Source organism: Podarcis erhardii, assembly GCF_964252035.2.
Source record: "Podarcis erhardii genome assembly, chromosome: 17".
In the NCBI taxonomy this organism is placed as follows: domain Eukaryota; kingdom Metazoa; phylum Chordata; class Lepidosauria; order Squamata; family Lacertidae; genus Podarcis; species Podarcis erhardii.
The window spans coordinates 4,230,147-4,247,795 of NC_138515.1; the positions used below are offsets into that span (position 1 = coordinate 4,230,147).

Genomic DNA, 17,649 nt, shown 5'->3' on the forward strand with positions numbered 1-17,649 from the left:
GCAGACCCCACACTGCGTCTGAGGCATGTGACTGAGTGTAACTTAGTGCCCAAGAGCGAGAGCTCAGAAAGGACCCGGTTCAACTTTCACTTCACCCATGTGAGGGAAGAGGGGCCCATCCCATTGGCTCTTTGGCCAGTAATTCCACAGCTTGCTGGATCATGTTCACGGTGTGCTCAGAGCAGCCATGGCAGAGACTGTAGCCTGGCTGTTTATACCACACCGTAGAGAAAAGCATATATTCTGGCAGCCCAAACACATGCACAGAGGACTTGCAAGCTTGGTCTTTCTGTCCTGGGGAGATACCAGACAGGTTTTTCCGACTGGCAAATGCCTCCCGCTTGGTTTGTAAAGCGCAGCAGAAGGCAGGGCCCAGCCCAGCAGCATTTCATAGCATCAGGTCTACGTTAAGGGCTGGGGGGGAGCAGGACCGATGTCTCCTTTGGGTTCTGATGCTCACGCTCTTCCAGGATATATTCCAGCAGAACATTGGGAAGACAGGCAGCCCATTTGGATTGCAGAGGGGTACCCAGCCTGGTGCAGCCACCAAAAGGGGAGACCAGAGCCCCAAGGAGCTGAGCCAGCACAAGGCCAGCCGGAAGTATGTTGCCTCGGTCAAAGCCTTGGAGCAGGAGCTACTGGACAAATACAAGCAGCAGGCCCTGAAGGCAGAGAGTCCTGGCCAGGAGGAGGTGAGCTGCTATTGTGACTGTGCGGCGCGTACTCAGAGGGGGCTGCGCAGTGGGGTTCTCCAGAAGGCGAGTTTTGAGTCCAGATGGATTGGGGGAAAGAGGGAGAAAGACTTGGGGTACCTGTCTCCTGAAGCTTTGAACTCGCTTTCTGATTAGCGTATAGCATCACCCCCTTCTGGCCTCCTGTAGCCTACCCACCTTTTCCTTTCCAGTTTGACCTGCCAAGTTCCAGCCTGGAAGACACAGATGGGGAACCCGACCTGGCGGAGGAGGAGCTGCCCATGATGGTCGCCAATGGCCGGGGCGCCAGGTTCGCTTTTCTGTGCCTGCGTTATGATGTGCAAGAGGGGCCGGGCGGGATGGGAAAGCAAGACAGAATGGAGAGCTGAGCTGGTGATGTTCCAGCAATTCTGGCCTGCCACCTTCACCGCTGCCTAGGGGTTACCTCAGAGATTGTCAATTAGAAGCTTGAGAGGGCCAAATCCGCCACCCTTCCATAGCCCTGGATCTCGAGAACTGTGCCTACACCCACTGCTTCCCAAGCTGAGGCAGAAGCAAAGGCATCAAAAGGAGTTATGGCAGCAGCTGTGGGACTTTCCCACGTAATACACCTCAAGCCCCCGCTGCCAAGACACAGGGTATGAGGAGATGGAAAACACTGCAAGGAAGCAGCTCTGCCCAAGTTTTTTAGAATTAGGTGGGTGGGATGGGGTTTGAACCTGGTGGTCTCCCTAAGTTGTGGAACTGCAGCTTCCACAATCCCTGCCGCTGCTCTTCTGGCTGACACTGTTGGGAGATGGAGGCCAGCAACATCTTGAGGGCCACAATTTAGCCCTCCTTGCTGTAGCTGCTGTTCCCACTGTAGGAGAGAGAGTAAAAGCTATCTTTACCTTTGCCTTGGCTAACATGGAAGTGAGCCAGTGGGCAGAGACAACGCTGCCTTCCCTTTTTTGCCCTTGCCCACTTCAAAATAATATGTGGCCCCCTCTTTAAATAGCCGACCAGTGGCAGAGCAGGGGACCAGGTCCCACCTCACTACACTACCATCCATAGGGATGAATCTAGCCCATTATTTCCTCCAAGTTGCCCAGAGTAGCGGACCTGCTTTTTCTCCTTCACCATTTTTACCCTGTGAGGTGGAGGCTGTGAGTGGCTCAAGGCTGCCCAGAGAGCTCAATGGCTCTGTGGGAATTTGAACTTTTGGTGGCAGGAATGATGTGATTCTATTCCAAATCAGCATTTTCCATCCCCCAAGGAGTGGTGACACTGGGGTGGGAAATAAGAATGGGGTTGTATCCAGCTAAATTTGACTCAGGGTAGACCATTGATAATGATGGACACAGCTAACATTGGATACAACCCAGTGTTCTTTCCCCTCCTACATGGCTCCTCCATTAGGGCCGAGCCACCAAATAACAGTAAAGGCAGATTTTCGTGATGTACAGATATTTGTACAGAGAAAATGGTATGGGGCACCCAAAACAGTACCGAGCTGTGTACAGCAGCTGTTGGATCGGGGCCATGAGAGGCACGTGCCTGACCAGTCGTAATGTTTTCTCCTAGCAGGAAAATCAAGGCCTCTGAACGCAGCCGGAGCCATAAAGGGGCACTGGCACAAGTTCCCCACAGCCCATCGGATGCTGAAGCCCCCGATATGGACTCTGAGGAGGACCTGCAGATTGACGAGACGCCGCGCAGGGAGAGGAGGAGCTTGGTGTTGCACAAGAGGCTGCCCAGTATGTCCCCCCCTTGCTTCTGCCTCTCTGCCTGCCAACGTCTCTCTTGGGTTGGGAAAACACATATTTAATTCTATTGGCGCTATAACCCGCCCTTCACCAAATGGTCCCGGGTGGGTTAGAAAAACATCTCAATTAAAATTAAAAAATCTGCAAAAGCAACAATGATCAGCTTAGCAAAGCAGCAGCACAAGTGAGCATTGCAGGAGGAGGGAAAACAAGAGGTCCATCTTGACCGCTCGTCAAAAAGCATACAGTGGTGCCTCGCAAGACGGAAAGAATCTGTTCCGCGAGTCTCTTCGTCTTGCGGTTTTTTCGTCTTGCGAAGCAAGCCCATTAGCGGCTTAGCGGATTAGCGCTATTAGCGGCTTAGCGGATCAGCTGATAAGCGGCTTAGCGGATTAGCTGATAAGCGGCTTAGCGGCTTAGAAAAAGGGGAGGAAAGGGGAAAAAACCCCACAGGAACTTGCAATACATTTTCGTCTTGCGAAGCAAGCCCATAGGAAATTCGTTTTGCGAAGCACCTCCAAAACGGAAAACTCTTTTGTCTAGCGAGTTTTCCGTCTTGCGAGGCATTCTTCTTGCGGGGCACCACTGTACAGGGATAACTTCTGAGATTTAACAGGCAGTTTTGTACACAGTTACAAGCATTTATTGGCAGGCATGAGTATAAGGTCTAGGAGCTTGCTTTTAAGGAACAAAATTAACATTAAAGTTTAAAGAATTGGGAGCATTTCACATTCTTGATTCTTTTTCTACTTCTGTGGAATTGCAGTATATGTGCACAACTCTATAGAGTTTGCCTTTCTCCACTTCCTGCTTTCAAGGAACTTTTCCTGTCACTCATCTTCAGTGGCTTGTTGAACAAGCTCTGCCCTCCTCTTTGCCATACTCATCTTCCAAAGGGGCTACACCTCACCCCCCTTCCCGCCCAACTCCTGCTTCAGGCATTATTAGCAGCAATATCGTAGAATTTCCAAAGTCTCTGCCTGGCTAAATGACAAACTGGCAGCCCGATCCTGTACCTGCTTGGTCCTTGCCCCCTTCCCAGCTCACAGGTGTTGCACTGCAATCATCTGGTGGGTCTATGCAATAGTAGCCCCTTCCCTTGCAGATGCTGGTATGCTTCTGTCACAGCTCCCAATCCCTACTCCTTTGTGTCCAACAGTTAATTTAACATTTGCTGTCTTTTGATTCCAAGAATTTCCCCGGAAGTTGCCACGAGCCAAGCCCTGCTCCGACCCAAACAGAGTGCGGGAGCCAGGGGAAGTAGAGTTCGACATAGAGGTAAGTTGGGCTCGGGACTTCAGGAATGTTGTGCTAGCAGAAATGAGGTTTCATTTAGGTTACGATCTCCCTGGAAATTTGAGTCTGACATCTGGAGGGTTGTGGCCTCCTCATGGCCTTACTTCAGGGAAGTAAGCAGTAAGTTTGTTTATTTTAAGGCATTCTTATGTCACTTAATCATTAGCAGTTCAGGTCAGGATGGCCATTTCAGGGATTTTTCTGGAGTTGAAGATTCTGGAGCAAGATTCACACATTTGCTCTTGTTTTCATTTTATTATTTTTATAATTATTATTATTAGTTTTGTTTGTTTGTTTGTGCCACCCATCAGACTGGGTTTGCCCAGCCACTCTGGGCAGCTTCCAACAAATTAAAACACAGGAAGACATCAAGCATTAAAAATGTGCTTTTATTGTTTTTTGAAATGTGCCTTTATTATTGATCCAAGCTGCCTAAAGTAAAAAGAATGACTAGATCAGCGGGGAAGTGTGCGAAGTGTGTGTTTTTAATAACCTTTCTTTTTGTACCACCTAAGTGGAGAGAAGAAGCTTAGTCTGAAACATGGCCACTTTCCTTTTCTGAAGACTGGTGCTCTGGGACGGGCATCATTCACCCTGTCTTGCTGAATCATTTTCCTCCTCCAATAGCGACGAGCAGCAGAAGAACCATGAGTTCTCCTGAGGCTCCTTCTCTGTCCCTCAACACTGGGCTTCAACCTCCAGGGGGAACAAGCCACTTCTCCCTTTACTAGGTTTTGTGGGATGCAGACCAGTTTCTGTGTGAATATTTCCTCCACTCTTGCAGCCTGGCTGCTCAGGTTCCTCTTAAGGAGGGTGGGAAAGAGGGCTCTGCCTCTGCTGCTGCAGCCTTCTATCGGACACAGTGCACAGAGAAGCAGGATAGAAACTTAATAGGTGAATTGCCAACCAAGGCTCTCTGAACTTTGTTCCACTCTCAGGAGGACTACACCACAGAAGAAGAGGAGGACGCCTCTGGCGATGACCAGCTGGAGGGCAGCAGCAGCGCCGCCGGGATCCTGGACCTGCTCAAGGCCAGCCGGCAGGTGGGCGGTGCAGACTATGACGAGCTCAGGTGAGAAGCAGCCGCTGGTGGGCCTCAGGTACTGCTGCTGCTCTTGAGGCCTCTGGACAGACCTGCCCATGGGACGTTTCGGGGCACTCTTCCCTTCTCTGCAACAGATGGTTTGTCCAGAAGTGCTGGAGGGGGCTCTCTTCTTATAAGAGCAAAAGAAAGAGGTGCTTTCTCCCTTCCTTTTAGGTGGGGAGCCTCCAGGCCACTCTCTCCCTGGCCACACACCCCTCCCCAACCATACCGTCCACATACTGGCACGAGGACGCTGGCTGGTTGCCTAGAAGGAACTGTCACCCATGGGCTTGAAAAGGAGCCCCACATTTGAGAGTGCATTTCTTCTCTACAGTCTACCCTCTTCAAAACTGAGATGTTGTCTTGCGTGCATGCGTCACCCAAGCAGCCCCCTTGGGGTGTCCTGTCCCCTCCGCTTTGCCAAAATGGCTGTGCTGGCAAAGGATGATGGGAGTTCTAGTTGGAAGCACCTGGAGGGTGCCAGGCTGAGAAAGACCTGCTCTCAAATGGGGGAGGCAGGAAGCCAGTCAGTCACCAAGGAGAGGAAGAGGCAGAGGAGGAAAAGCTAGAGGGGCACCACTCCCAAACCTCCAGTTTCATGTTGTACCTGCCATGTGCGGGGCCAGGCGTATAGGAGAGGTAACCTGCCCACCCATCACGTTCACACCTAGGTCCTCCCTGCTCAGTCCAGTGGTACCTTGGGTTACAGATGCTTCAGGTTACAGACTCCGCTAACCCGAAATAGTAACTCGGGTTAAGAACTTTGCTTCAGGATGAGAACAGAAATTGTGCGGCAGTGGCGTGGCAGCAGCAGGAGGCCCCATTAGCTAAAGTGGTACCTCAGGTTAAGAACAGTTTCAGGTTAAGAACGGACCTCCAGAACAAATTAAGTTCTTAACCCGAGGTACCACTGTATTGGTTTCCCTGTGTCTGATCACAATGCCAGTATGGCCATGCTCTCCCTCTACTGGAGAGCATAGAACAGGCTTCTTCATGCAGCACAAAGGCAGTCATGGCCACCAAATTGGATGGCTTTAAAAGAGGATTAAACAAATTTATGGAGGAGGTGGAGGAGAAACAGAAGAGGGCCATCGATGGCTACTAGCCAGAATGACTGGTTTCTTATCTCTGCAGCAGTGCTTCTGAATACCAGTTGCTGGAAACCACAGGGGGCCGGGGCTCTTATGTTCATGTTCTGCTTGCTGGTTTCCCACGGGCATCTGGTTGGCCACTGGGGGAAAAGGATGCCAGACTAGATGGCTCCTTGGCCTGGATCCAGCAGCCCCTTTTATGTCCTTCTCCCACTTTCTCTTGTCATGGATTTCTACTCAGTATTGATAGTTAGCAGAGCAAAAACATTGCAGAATTCCCTCAAGAATAGACCAGAGGCAAATGTATTTCATCCAACAGAGTTTTGCTGCTACTGAAGGCAAATGAGCATCTTGGTCACAAATCCAATACATTTGGCACTGTTCAGAAGGAATCCAGTTGCAGCAGACTTAACTTAAACTTACAGTAACTTATAATAAGTCTGAACGTTAACACTGAGCATACTATGTACAGAACACCACGCCAGAAAGGAAAAGAGATAGAAAGAGGGAGCCAGGCTCCTTCTGGCATTATTATAGTCAGCATGACCTTGTCAGAAAGAGATAATAGAACCAGTTTAAGCCAACTGTACTCAGCTTCTCTGAAGGGATAACCCAAACATCATGAACCTTCTGCTTGTTTCTTTCATGCAGAGAAGCTTCCAGAACCCTCTTGAATTAATTAGAATAGGAAAGATCTCTACACATCAAATCAATACCTTCTGTACTAAGAAATGCAAACAGACACCTCTAGCGCTGGGGTCCCCTTTCATCTAGCTCCCTCTTTCTCCAGTAAGAGCTGTGTATGTATTCTGCGGGTCCAAAGAAGCTCAGAGTGTAGCATTGGTCAATGGTCCAGAAGAAAATTTCCTCGTTTTATTTCATTTCATTTTATTCATGTAATACATTTTTATCCCGTCCCTCCTTCCAAAGGAGCTCAGGGCAGCAAATGTCAACATTTTTTAATTATTTAACAAGATACATAGACTGCTTTAGTATAGTCAAACCTCTTAAGCAGTTTACAAGAAATATTAAGATTATCCATAAAAAAGTTTAAAATATTAAATGTAAAAGAGCTTAAAACATGTCAAGACTTACACATCTGGATGGGCTTTCCTAAAGAGAAATGTTTTTAGCAGGTGCTGAAAAGGATACAGAGAAGGCGCCTGCCTGGTGTCCCTAGGCAGGGAGTTCCAAAGTGTAGGTGCTGCCACACTAAAAGGTTGAATTTTTTTTGAAACAGTGCAATTTAAAATAAAGTTAAATCATCTTTAAAATAATTTAATTTTCTTTTTTAAAAAAATGAAATTTCAGTCCTATCCCTTCATGGAGGCAAAGGGGGGCTTGAGGGAGTGTGGGTGATGCCTCCTGCCTGCCATCTCACAAGTCGGGGGTGGCGGGAGCTGAATATGATTTCCAGCTGTCCAGGGGCCCTGCAGAAGTTCATAGCTGCTCCTCCTCCCCAAAGCTAGAAAAACCCAGAATAAATTTGGCAAATACAGTCATACCTCGGGTTACAACTGCTTCAGGTTGTGTTTTTTTGGGTTGCGGACCACCGAAACCTGGAAATACTGGAATGGGTTACTTCTGGGTTTCAGCAGTCGCACATGTGCAGAAGTGCTAAATTGTGCTTTGCACATGCGCAGAAGGGCTGAATCGCAACCCGCGTGTGCAGACACGGGTTGCGGACGTACATCCTGCATGGATCACGTTCGCAACCTAAGCGTCCACTGTACATACAAAGTGCACAATACATTTCTCAAAATAAGAGAAATGATGCCTGTTTGCTGGATTTCTACAGCTTTTCTTGGGGCTCACCTTTACTTATTTTGTCTAAATAAACATGGATTATGCTTGAGCCCCTGCTTGTGGACGCTCAGCTTTGCTGCCAAGTCAGGGGCTGGGTCGGCAGTGCGATGTGGGTTGTTGTGGCTGATGCCGTGTGCCTCTTTTGTGCCCCCCCCCAGTGATGCACCTGCCTCCCCCAGCACTCAGGAAGCCATCCAGGGCATGCTGTGCATGGCCAACCTCCAGTCGTCCTCATCCTCGCCAGGGGCCTCCAGCTTGCAAGCCTGGTTGACAGCGGGGCACGAACGCGGCTCTGCGGGAGCCTCCGGCACTCAGCGCTCAGGAAAGAGGCCCATCAAGCGGCCGGCCCATCACAGCACCGACAGCGAGGAAGAGGCCAGCATGGACGAGCAAGAGAGCCTGGGCGCCTGCTTCAAGGATGCTGAGTACAGTAAGGATGGCCTGTCTGAGAAGAGGGGCTTTGCTCTGCAGTAACAGGGCAGGGGGAGAGTGGCAGGGAAAGGGGGAGAGAGAATGAGGTCCAGACAAGGGCTGGGACCCTCCAGGGATTGCAGGACTATAGCTCCCATCACCCTGACCACTGGCCCTCCTGGCTGGGGCTGATGGGAGTTGGAGTCCAGCCACATCTGGAGGGCCACCGGGTTTCACCAGCCCTGCTTTAAAGGAAGCAGCAAATCTGTAGACCCGTAATTCAGGCTGGATCCTTATACTCTAAAGGAGGCTTATATTGCTCCAAAAGGTGCAAAAGGTTCCCAGGTGACTGCTGAAGTGTCACACGGCTTTGGTCTGTTCACTGTAATTTGGCCTTTGTCTGGGTAAGCAGCACTTTCCCCCAGAGCAGGGGCCAAAGGGCGATAACGCCACCTGCTGTTGTCTCCCTGTTTGTGCCGCCACTACCCCAAGGCTGGCAGCTGACATGGGGCCGGGCTGAGCTGCCCGAGCTCAGTGGCTGCATGCCCTGTGCCCCTCCTCCCTATGGGGCAGGGGGCAGAGAGAGTGAGAGAGAGTAAGAGTAGACTGGCCTAGCAGCACCGAAATTCCCCACTGTGACACCTTTCTCTGGTTTGGCCCTTGCCCACCCTTGTGCTGCTGGAGAGCTGGATTGGAGGGGTCCTTCCTGGTCTCTGTTTCTGTGAATTTCAGACAATTCCTGTAGAAGATTTAGGTGGTAGCAATCTCACAGTTTAATGCCACTCAGAAATTCCAGCATTTTGTTTTTTAAATGTTGCTTGGTCTGATTGTGAAGATGTGGGCTAAACGCTGCTTACCAGTTTTTTGTAACTGAAGTGCCTGTATAGAACTCGGTCCTGCCTGATTCCTTCTTTCCGTAGTTTACCCTTCCTTGGAATCAGACGAAGATGACCCAGCCTTGAAGTCTCTACCAAAGAAGAAGAAATGCACAGATGATGCGCCTTGGAGCCCCAAGGGTAAGAACCCATCTGTCACTGGGACGGGTGCATTAATGTGATGCTGCACAGAGGCAGGAAGAGCACCAAATTCAATCTCCTGAGTTTATTTGCTTTATAATGTTGTTGCTAAACAAGCTTCTAGCCTTGGTGCATCCAAAGATATGTTTGAAAGTGGGTGGCTGAAATGCCTGTGGAGATGAGAGGATTTGATGAATAAGTTTTTCGCATTTGGGGACTAGCCTTCTGTCTCCCACATTGGGCCTTGGCCTTCCCCTGAACATCACTAACCCAATAAATTGTGCAGGTTTGTTGCAGGTGTGCCGTTTGCTAGCTATGTATGTTTTGCAAGTTGCAGAATCTAGCTTTTCTTTGTGCAAAGGATGGGAACCCCCGAGGTCTAGATTTTGTATTCTCTGCACTTCAACAAAAATCTGTGCTGAGTAATGCAGCCCGTTCTGCAATTCTGCAGCATCATGGAGTGCAAAAGAGACTGGCCTCTCAGGATTGCTTGACTTAACTGAAGCAATTTGGTTTGGGGAGACTTTTCTGGGGAAGGCAAAAAAACAAAAACAAAAAACCAACACACAAATAAGCACACACACAGCCTTTGCTGTATGGAAGGGAAGAAGGGCTTTTTCTTTTAGAAAGAAAGGTTTTGGGGTTTTTTAAAGAAACAGCCTGTTAAGCAGTGTTGAGAGGGCTGTACTTCATGTCCCTGAAATGCATCCTGAGTGAAGGGCACCCTCCATTCACACTGCATGCTGTTCCCTTCTCTTTCCTTTGCTCATATGCGCATATACCTGCCATTCCTGGGTGTGGCTCCTCCTGGATTGAAAGCTGCATCTCCTAGAAAGCCTAGGACAGGGACGTCCAATTCCCAATGGACTGTGATCCCACTCACAGTATAAAAAAACTCGCAGTGATCTACCCATCATTGTTGGATGGACTAAAGTTGTTGAGCTTTTCTGGGAGGGAGGGAGGGAGGGAGGGAGGGAGGGAGGGGATGACTGCAGGGCCAGAGATCTACCAGGATCTTCCAGGATCACCCCACGATCTACCAGTAGCCTGGCCTAGGGGGGCGTTCTTGCTTGTGGGGCAACACCGCAAGTTGTGCTGATCGCTGTTTGTGTAGCATTTTCCATTCCTGTGGGTCCCTCTCCATGCTCCCACTTGGAGTAGGGAGAGCGATTTCCTTTCCTTTCCTCCTTTGAAATCTCTCTTAGTTGGCACAGGATGAGGGTGTTGTTCTTCCTTTAAGCCCAAGGTCCAGAATACCATCAGGAACACAAGCAACATTTCTTTTCCTCCTTGCAGCCCGGGTCACCCCAACACTGCCCAAGCAAGACCGCCCCGTGCGTGAGGGGACCAGAGTGGCATCTGTCGAGACAGGATTGGCGGCTGCGGCAGCTAAACTGGCTCAGCAGGTAGGTGGCAGGACTTGCTTTTGAGGTGGGAAGAAGGGACAGAGATGCTGGGATGTCTTTGAAGACACCGGAGAGGCTTTTGCTTCACAAACTCAGAGGCCTCAGGATGTTTCAGGCAGGGTAGGGGCTGGAGTTCGGTAGAATATTTCTGACCTTCATCGTTAGGGGATCAGTGTGCTAACTTATTCATTAATTGCCTTTTCGTCAGTGGTTCGTAAAGCAACGTTGTGACTAATAAATCTGCATGAGCTACACCTATTCAAGTACTTTGTGTTTGGATTAGATTTCACAGAGTATTCTTCGTGGGGTTTGTGGCCAAAGAAATAACTTTTGTGTAACCCTATAAAATAATCCATTTCTGGAATTATCCCCAGCCACTGCTAACAGATAACTTTAGTGACCCAAAGCAGGGATGGGCTATGAATTCTCTGCCCTGGAGCTCCCATCCCAGGGAGAAGCCAACATAAGTCCCATCAGCCCCAGCCAGCTTAGCCAGTGGTCAGGGATGATGGGCATTGTAGTCCAGCAACATCAGGATGGCATCATCCGGTGGCACCTCCTGCACCCTGCGAAAGGCTGGCCATGATCCAGAGATTTACAGAAGATTGAAAGAAGTATATGAATTATCTGAAGAGCAATTGTAATCAACAAATTATTCTAGTAGGACTACAAGAAATGTAAGGAGAAATATATGAAGTGTTACAAAGTTGAAAAAGATGAGATATTGGTTATGAGTTTGAAATGTAATAGGGAAAATAAGAAATGCATACTAAGAGATTAGACTGGAAAACTTTCAGACAGGACTGATGGAAGTCAAAAAAACTGAATAAGATGTAAAAGTATGTTTAATTATTGTTGAAAATGGTATGTTAAAAAACTAATATATAAATAAAAAGAAAGGCTGGCCATGATCACAACTAGAGCTCTAAATAAAGAATTCCTTCTTTGCTTTCTCTCTGTCTGTCTTAAGGAACACCAGAAGTTGCAGCGACGGAAACTTGTGAAAAAGAAGCTGCCCTCTCCCAAGCCACCCAGCCCGGAACCAGAGCTGGAGCCGGAACCAGAACCAGAACCAGACCCAGAACCATTGGAAGCCGAAGTGGAACCAGACCTGCCTCTGCCACAGCAGGATCCAGATCCTGGAGCGGCGAATCTGGCGCCCACTCCTCCCACCCCAGAACCCAAGCAGGAGCAGTTTGCTGGCAGCCTGGTGGACCATGAGTACACCGCCCGGCCCAACGTCTTTGGCATGGCCCAGGTGAACCGCAGCTCCACGCCCATGGCACCTGGCGTCTTCTTGTCCCAGCGGCGCCCCTCGGCTGGCTCCCCAGGTCCTCAGGCAGCGCAAGGTAAGCTGGAGTGTGTGGACTTTGGGAGGCTGGTGCTGTTGGCGCAGATCAGAGGAGGATCTGGGGGTGTTCTAGGAATCCAAAATCATTTAGTCCAGAGCAGTCCTTGCCTGAACACCATCCCACTGGACTGCTTTCTGTGTCGATGAGCAAGTGGGAAAGATTTTTCCTTCTCTGGCATCAAGGTGTCTTGGGCTGGTTATTGGGCCATGCCACCGTGGGACTTTAATAATAATAATAATAATAATTTTTATTTATACCCCGCCCTCCCCAGCCAAGACCGGGCTCAGGGCGGCTAACACCCAATGTAAAAACAAATTGATTGAAATACAACTTAAAAACAAGATTAAAATACAACATTAAAACATTAAAATACAGCCTCATTTCAATGGAAACTCAAATCAAAAACTTTTGGGGGATGAAAACGTCAAGACTTCACCAAGGCTAACTTTCCAGACTGGTCCTACATGGGCCAGAAAAAAGCCAGGGAAGTCCCCAAATAGGAAGAAGAAGAAGAGTTTGGATTTGATATCCCGCTTTATCACTACCCTAGGGAGTCTCAAAGCGGCTAACATTCTCCTTTCCCTTCCTCCCCCACAACAAACACTCTGTGGGGTGAGTGGGGCTGAGAGACTTCAGAGAAGTGTGACTTGGCCCAAGGTCACCCAGCAGCTGCAGGTGGAGGAGCAGGGAAGCGAACCCAGTTCACCAGATTACGAGTCCACTGCTCTTAACCACTACTTCCATCACAGAAGGAAAAAGGAAAGAGGGGGAGGGGATCAAACTGATTCCAAGCCAAAGGCCAGGCTGAACAACTCTGTCTTACAGGCCCTGCGGAAAGAAATCAGATCCTGCAGGGCCCTGGTCTCATGAGGCAGAGCGTTCCACCAGGCCGGAGCCAGAGTTGAAAAGGCCCTGGCTCTGGTTGAAGCCAATCTGACTTCCTTAGGGCCCGGGACATCTAGGGTGTTGCTATTTGTGAACCTTAAGGTCCTCCGTGGGGCATACCAGGAGAGTAGACAGAAGTTGTGTATCTTGTTTGGATAAGTTGACCTCTGGCTGTCCTCATCCCTGACTCAACCATTTCCCCCCCTCTCAGGGAAACGCCCCAAGAAGGGCTTAGCGACAGCCAAGCAGCGGCTGGGACGCATCCTGAAGATCCACCGTAACGGCAAGCTGCTGCTCTGAGTGCCACCCTCGCACTGGCTCCAGACCTCACACCCCTTGGGCACCAGCGGACGAGTGAGGCACGGATGAGGCCCAGAGACACTGCCTTCGTGTCCTCAGGAGAGCTGCCGGGACAATGGGGTGTGGATGAGCCCCCCGTGCTACCTCTCCCTCATGTGGATCAGGGACAAGACTGAGCTGCTCCTGCCACTGGAAGCATGGGGCTAGATTGGCAGCCGCTCTGATGTTGAGCTGAACCATGCTTCCTTCCCCTGAAGAGACAGACAATGCCAGAGGCGCAGAGGGGCTTCATCACGCCCATGGACTCTCCATCCCTACCTCGACCCGCTGCACTTCCTTTTCTGTCTATTTTGGGGCTTATACCTCTGTAGAATTCTCCCCCTCCCACTGCCATATTGCACACAAGGATATTGGTTAGACATTTCTTCCCAGCGACCTTTGGCATTTTCATTGCTGTACACAAATCCTGGCACACAGTGCTTTTAATTTTCTTTTTTTTTTTTAAACAGTCTTCCTTCCCCTCCCCCACTACAAAAAAGAGGGAAGCAACTGCTTATTGTCCTCACTTAAAGCAGATAACCCTTCTCCTTTCCCAGTCTTCTAGAAGTCTGACCCCCTTACAGACACACCTTGAGGGGGGCACTTTGTGCTCCAGAGCATCACCCGCCAGCTCGGCAAACTCCCAAGAAAGCAGGACAGGGACAGCTCCCTGGGGAAATGCAAAGGTATTTTCCCCTGCGCTGCTTCTCAAGAACTTGGGTTTGAGGAGAGGGCAGGCTGGATATAATTGGATTTCAAAAAAACCCAGCCAGCTGCAGCGAGTGAGTCGCCATCATGGCTTATGCACACAAAACCTGCCATTGGTAAAGTCACATTCATTGTGTGAGTGGGAGTCAGGTGTTGTTGTTTTTCATGTCCTTCCAGATCATAAACTCCCTGCACATTCAAGATTAGCATTTTGGGGGAAGGCTAAACTAGTGTCTTCCCCTGACTTGCCCAGTTATCTGTGTGAAGGGGGTTCTGTTGTTTTACTGTTGTTGCTGCTTTGTTTTTAATCTAGCACACAAACCCTTCCCCCACTTGTCAGAAGTGATACAGGCCAGTGCCAGCTACATCCAATGGGGTTCCTCTGGTGGGGGGCTCAGAGTGTCTCCCCTGTAATAGATCTGGTAGGTTTTCCTTTATGACATGAGGGTCTCCAGTAAGGCTTCACAGTTCTTCCTACTGCAAATCTCTTCTATTGTTGATTCCCCTTCCACACCCCACTTTTCTGGGTCTGTTTTTACATTCTTCGCATGAAGCAGTCTCCCTTCCACTCCCCCCACTTCCGACCCCTACAGCGGCAGGGAGGGCACCATGCCCCCTAAGCAAGGACTTTAAAAAGACATTTGTACCCAGCTGCACGGCTCAGTTTATATGGCTGTGTACCATATTTTTATGCCAGACTCCAGCAGGCTTTGTGTAAATGTTTGAATTCTATTTTTTAGGCATCTCTCTAGAAATGTGTGTTTTAAAAAAAAAAATCAAACGAGGCTGAAACTTTTTTTTATATATATTCAAGGTTAGAATAAAACCTTTGATGGTTTAGCATGGCTCGTATATGGGGCACATTTTTCTGATTTTTTTTCCAGGAACGAACGCCTTCATGTGGGTTGCTGGGAGCTCCCCTCTCTCCAACAAAGTCTGAAGAAGTTGGGCTTTTAGTGTAAACTTAGGGCTGCATCTCACACAGTACTCAGGTTGAGATACCACTTCCAAAGCATAGATGGCATGCCAGTTTTGAAGGGCACCTGTGCACATTATTTTCAGCTGGGTGGCTTTAATATTGGGGCTAATGTGAAATTGTTCCCCATTTCTTTTGTGAACATTTTCAACAGTGTCTTCAAAATATCTCCCTTTTCAGCAGTTCTTTTTTTACATATCTTGGAAGAAGAAGAAAGACATTTTTCAAGTGACCCGAGTTGCATTATCAAGCAGCCTGATCAGATTGTGGCTGGTGACACTATGACATCAGGCCTAGTCTAGTGATGCTGCCCTGTTCAGTATGTGATGGGTTCACCCTTATAACTAATTCAAGAAGGAAGTAGCAGCATGCAAAACCATCCCATTAAACAATATTTTTAGCAGCTGAATTCCCTCACAATCTAGGTGTTTTCTGTCCCACCAATATCACTAGCTTCCGCCTGAAATCAAACCAGCCATATATTCAGTTCAGCCATATTTGAAATTCATGAAAGCAGCAGCTAAAATCCTTTTTCTGCTTAAGTATATTATAACAGTGCAGGTGGTGAATAACATCATCTGTATCAGGTGCACACAATACTGGTTTGCCTCTTGTCCCTTTTGCGTAGAAGCAGCAGGCTGATCCTTCTGCATTCGATGTTGTATTTTTGAGGGGTATGCAGCGAGTAACATAGACCTTTGCAAGTGGCTTGCTACAGGTGCAGTCTTACTTCCTGCCAGGCAGTAGTCCAGACTCTGGGTACCATTCAACTATCCCTCAACAGTCATTTACGTTTTATTGTATGAATTGTAAAATACAATTTAACACATGAAAAGAGAATGTTGTCTTGCCAGAGCTGGTCTCAAACTTCTGGGAAAGAGGCTCTTGGCTGCAGTATTCAGGGGCAGCCTTACTGAACATAAAGCCAATAAATAAAAATGAATGTATGTAATGTAACAGCATCACTGGGAGACATTGGGCTCCTACAGTGATTGGGAGGGGGGGTTGCCTGTTTGCTGTTGTCTGTGCTATCACATTGTTGGGGTCTAATCAGAAACTTTATGGGGCCGAGAATGGAAGAGGCCTTCTAGCCATTCCTGTGCAGGGACCAGGATGATGCACTTTAAATCCCTCACATCCATTTTCTTGGTTCTGCTGCTCTACTGGCCCCACCGCAGCCTTGTTTGCTTCTGGATTGGCCCTTTAGTGCAGAGGAAAAGTTGGTACAGAAGTGGGGCTCATAGCTAGCGGAGGGATTGACATGTCATTTAAGGGAATAAAATGCAGAATAAATTGGCAAAGCCTAGTGGGCTCCCTGACTTGTAGCTTCCAAGGTACAGGGGTGAGAAGGGCCACCTTAAAATAGTAAGCAGCACCCCCTTTCCTGTTAACTATTGAACAACCTGATACCCATTCTCCATCAGTGGAGGAGGGTGTCCTGAATGGGTTGCTCTCCTCTGCTTATTCTGCGGCTCTGAATGGATTGCTGTCGGTTAGAAAAGAGGTTTGCATCTTGCATGGGTTGTTCTCAGATTTGACTCCTCATCTTCATCCTGGAACTGAACTCTCCTTTTCACAGATCAGTTCTCAAGACTTAATGGTGCCACACTTCTGGCCAAAATGCTCCAAAGAAAAGGGATGGTTCTTTGCAGGACTTTTAAATAACTGCATTAAGCACAAAGCAGAATTCTGCATATCTGCTAGCTGGTTTGTCTCCACTTTGCACCAATGAAACCATCGAGGTTTCTGAACCCACCACTGGTAAGTGGCTCTCCTGCAGATCTATTCCAACAGTGTTCTAGTGTTGAAAAGAGCAGAGGCCACAGTGCATTTGCTGGAATAGGCAACTGTTGCAAAAGGGACAGGCAGCCCTTATTCTTCATAGGCCAAGCAGGGCAGGCTTCAGTCTGCCGCTAAATCTACCTTTGACTGTGTTGCTGTTTTTTAACAGTTTGGGGTTTTGGAGGGCCAAATATTTGCTGGAAAGTTTGCCAGGGGAGGGGGAGAGAAAAAGTGAATATCCTCCCAGCATCAAGGATGATGATGTTGAAAATTTGCACAGCCTTTCCTGTGGAATGAGTTACCCATTCAGGATTCCCTGCACAAACTGATGAGGAGACACCTTGGTGAAAAATCCACTGTCCTTTTCTATATGATGTTAATAAAACAGTGTAATGAGGGCATAATTTTAAACATGTCTGCACTGTGAGAGACATTTAAAAAAATAACTCGGAAAAAACTATCCTTCCTCCATCCCCCAGAATCTACTGCAAAGGTCCTGGGAGGGAGACAACAGGCTCCCCCTCCTGTTCCACACCATCCCTGTCGCGTAAGGATTGGGGGGGGGGCGAGGTTGGGAATTGGGAAAGTCCTGGACTTTTGTCGCTTGCTACCCCAGTTGAGTGAAAGATGGCTGGCTCACAATTCCAGCAGGTTGGAGGTTACGTAGGAGCTGTAGGGAGCCCCCAACAGCCCCTCCACATCTTTGCGTTTCAGCAGCCAGCATGGTGCTTCATGTGCCCTCCAGGATGAATCCTTCAGTATTTTGGTGACCTCGGTGACCAGGGCTTTGTTAGAGCCCCTCCACATCCATGCTGCTCGCTCCCCTTCGGTGGGGGCTGGGGAGAGCCTGATGGTGTCCCTCTGAAACTGGCCTGTGGAAGAGCAAATTGGCAAAACAGGAGCACATGATGTGTGTGGTCAGGAAAAGGCAGGTGGGGAATCAGACTGATGAAGCATCCAGTCAAACTAGCCTTACTATGCTCATGTCTAGCACAGATCTTGTTTTCTACAGCAGGTGGGGGGAACCTTTGGCCCTCCAGCTCCTGTCACTGAACTATAC

The 17,649-nt window shown here is 48.8% G+C and overlaps 2 protein-coding genes across 3 annotated transcripts in view; one reads left to right on the plus strand and one right to left on the minus strand.

The window, feature by feature from the left end:
- Positions 1-14,683, plus strand: part of PHF8 (PHD finger protein 8) — a 32,801-nt gene extending 18,118 nt beyond the window's left edge. The window contains exons 12-21 of one of the 2 annotated variants that reach the window (XM_081844901.1): positions 471-692; positions 905-1,002; positions 2,256-2,428; positions 3,630-3,715; positions 4,672-4,805; positions 7,873-8,144; positions 9,046-9,141; positions 10,438-10,547; positions 11,518-11,896; positions 12,996-14,683. In XM_081844901.1, coding sequence (XP_081701027.1) covers positions 471-692; positions 905-1,002; positions 2,256-2,428; positions 3,630-3,715; positions 4,672-4,805; positions 7,873-8,144; positions 9,046-9,141; positions 10,438-10,547; positions 11,518-11,896; positions 12,996-13,084 — 1,659 coding nt within the window. In that variant the 3' untranslated portion in view covers positions 13,085-14,683. The remainder of the gene's footprint in view (positions 1-470; positions 693-904; positions 1,003-2,255; positions 2,429-3,629; positions 3,716-4,671; positions 4,806-7,872; positions 8,145-9,045; positions 9,142-10,437; positions 10,548-11,517; positions 11,897-12,995) is intronic. The other variant, XM_081844902.1, reaches the window with a different exon arrangement.
- Positions 14,684-15,586: 903 nt separating this feature from the next.
- ITIH6 (inter-alpha-trypsin inhibitor heavy chain family member 6) overlaps positions 15,587-17,649 on the minus strand; it is a 28,355-nt gene continuing 26,292 nt past the window's right edge. The window contains 1 exon segment of the mRNA XM_081844833.1: positions 15,587-17,461. Within this exon segment, the coding sequence (XP_081700959.1) occupies positions 17,226-17,461 (236 nt within the window). The 3' untranslated portion in view covers positions 15,587-17,225.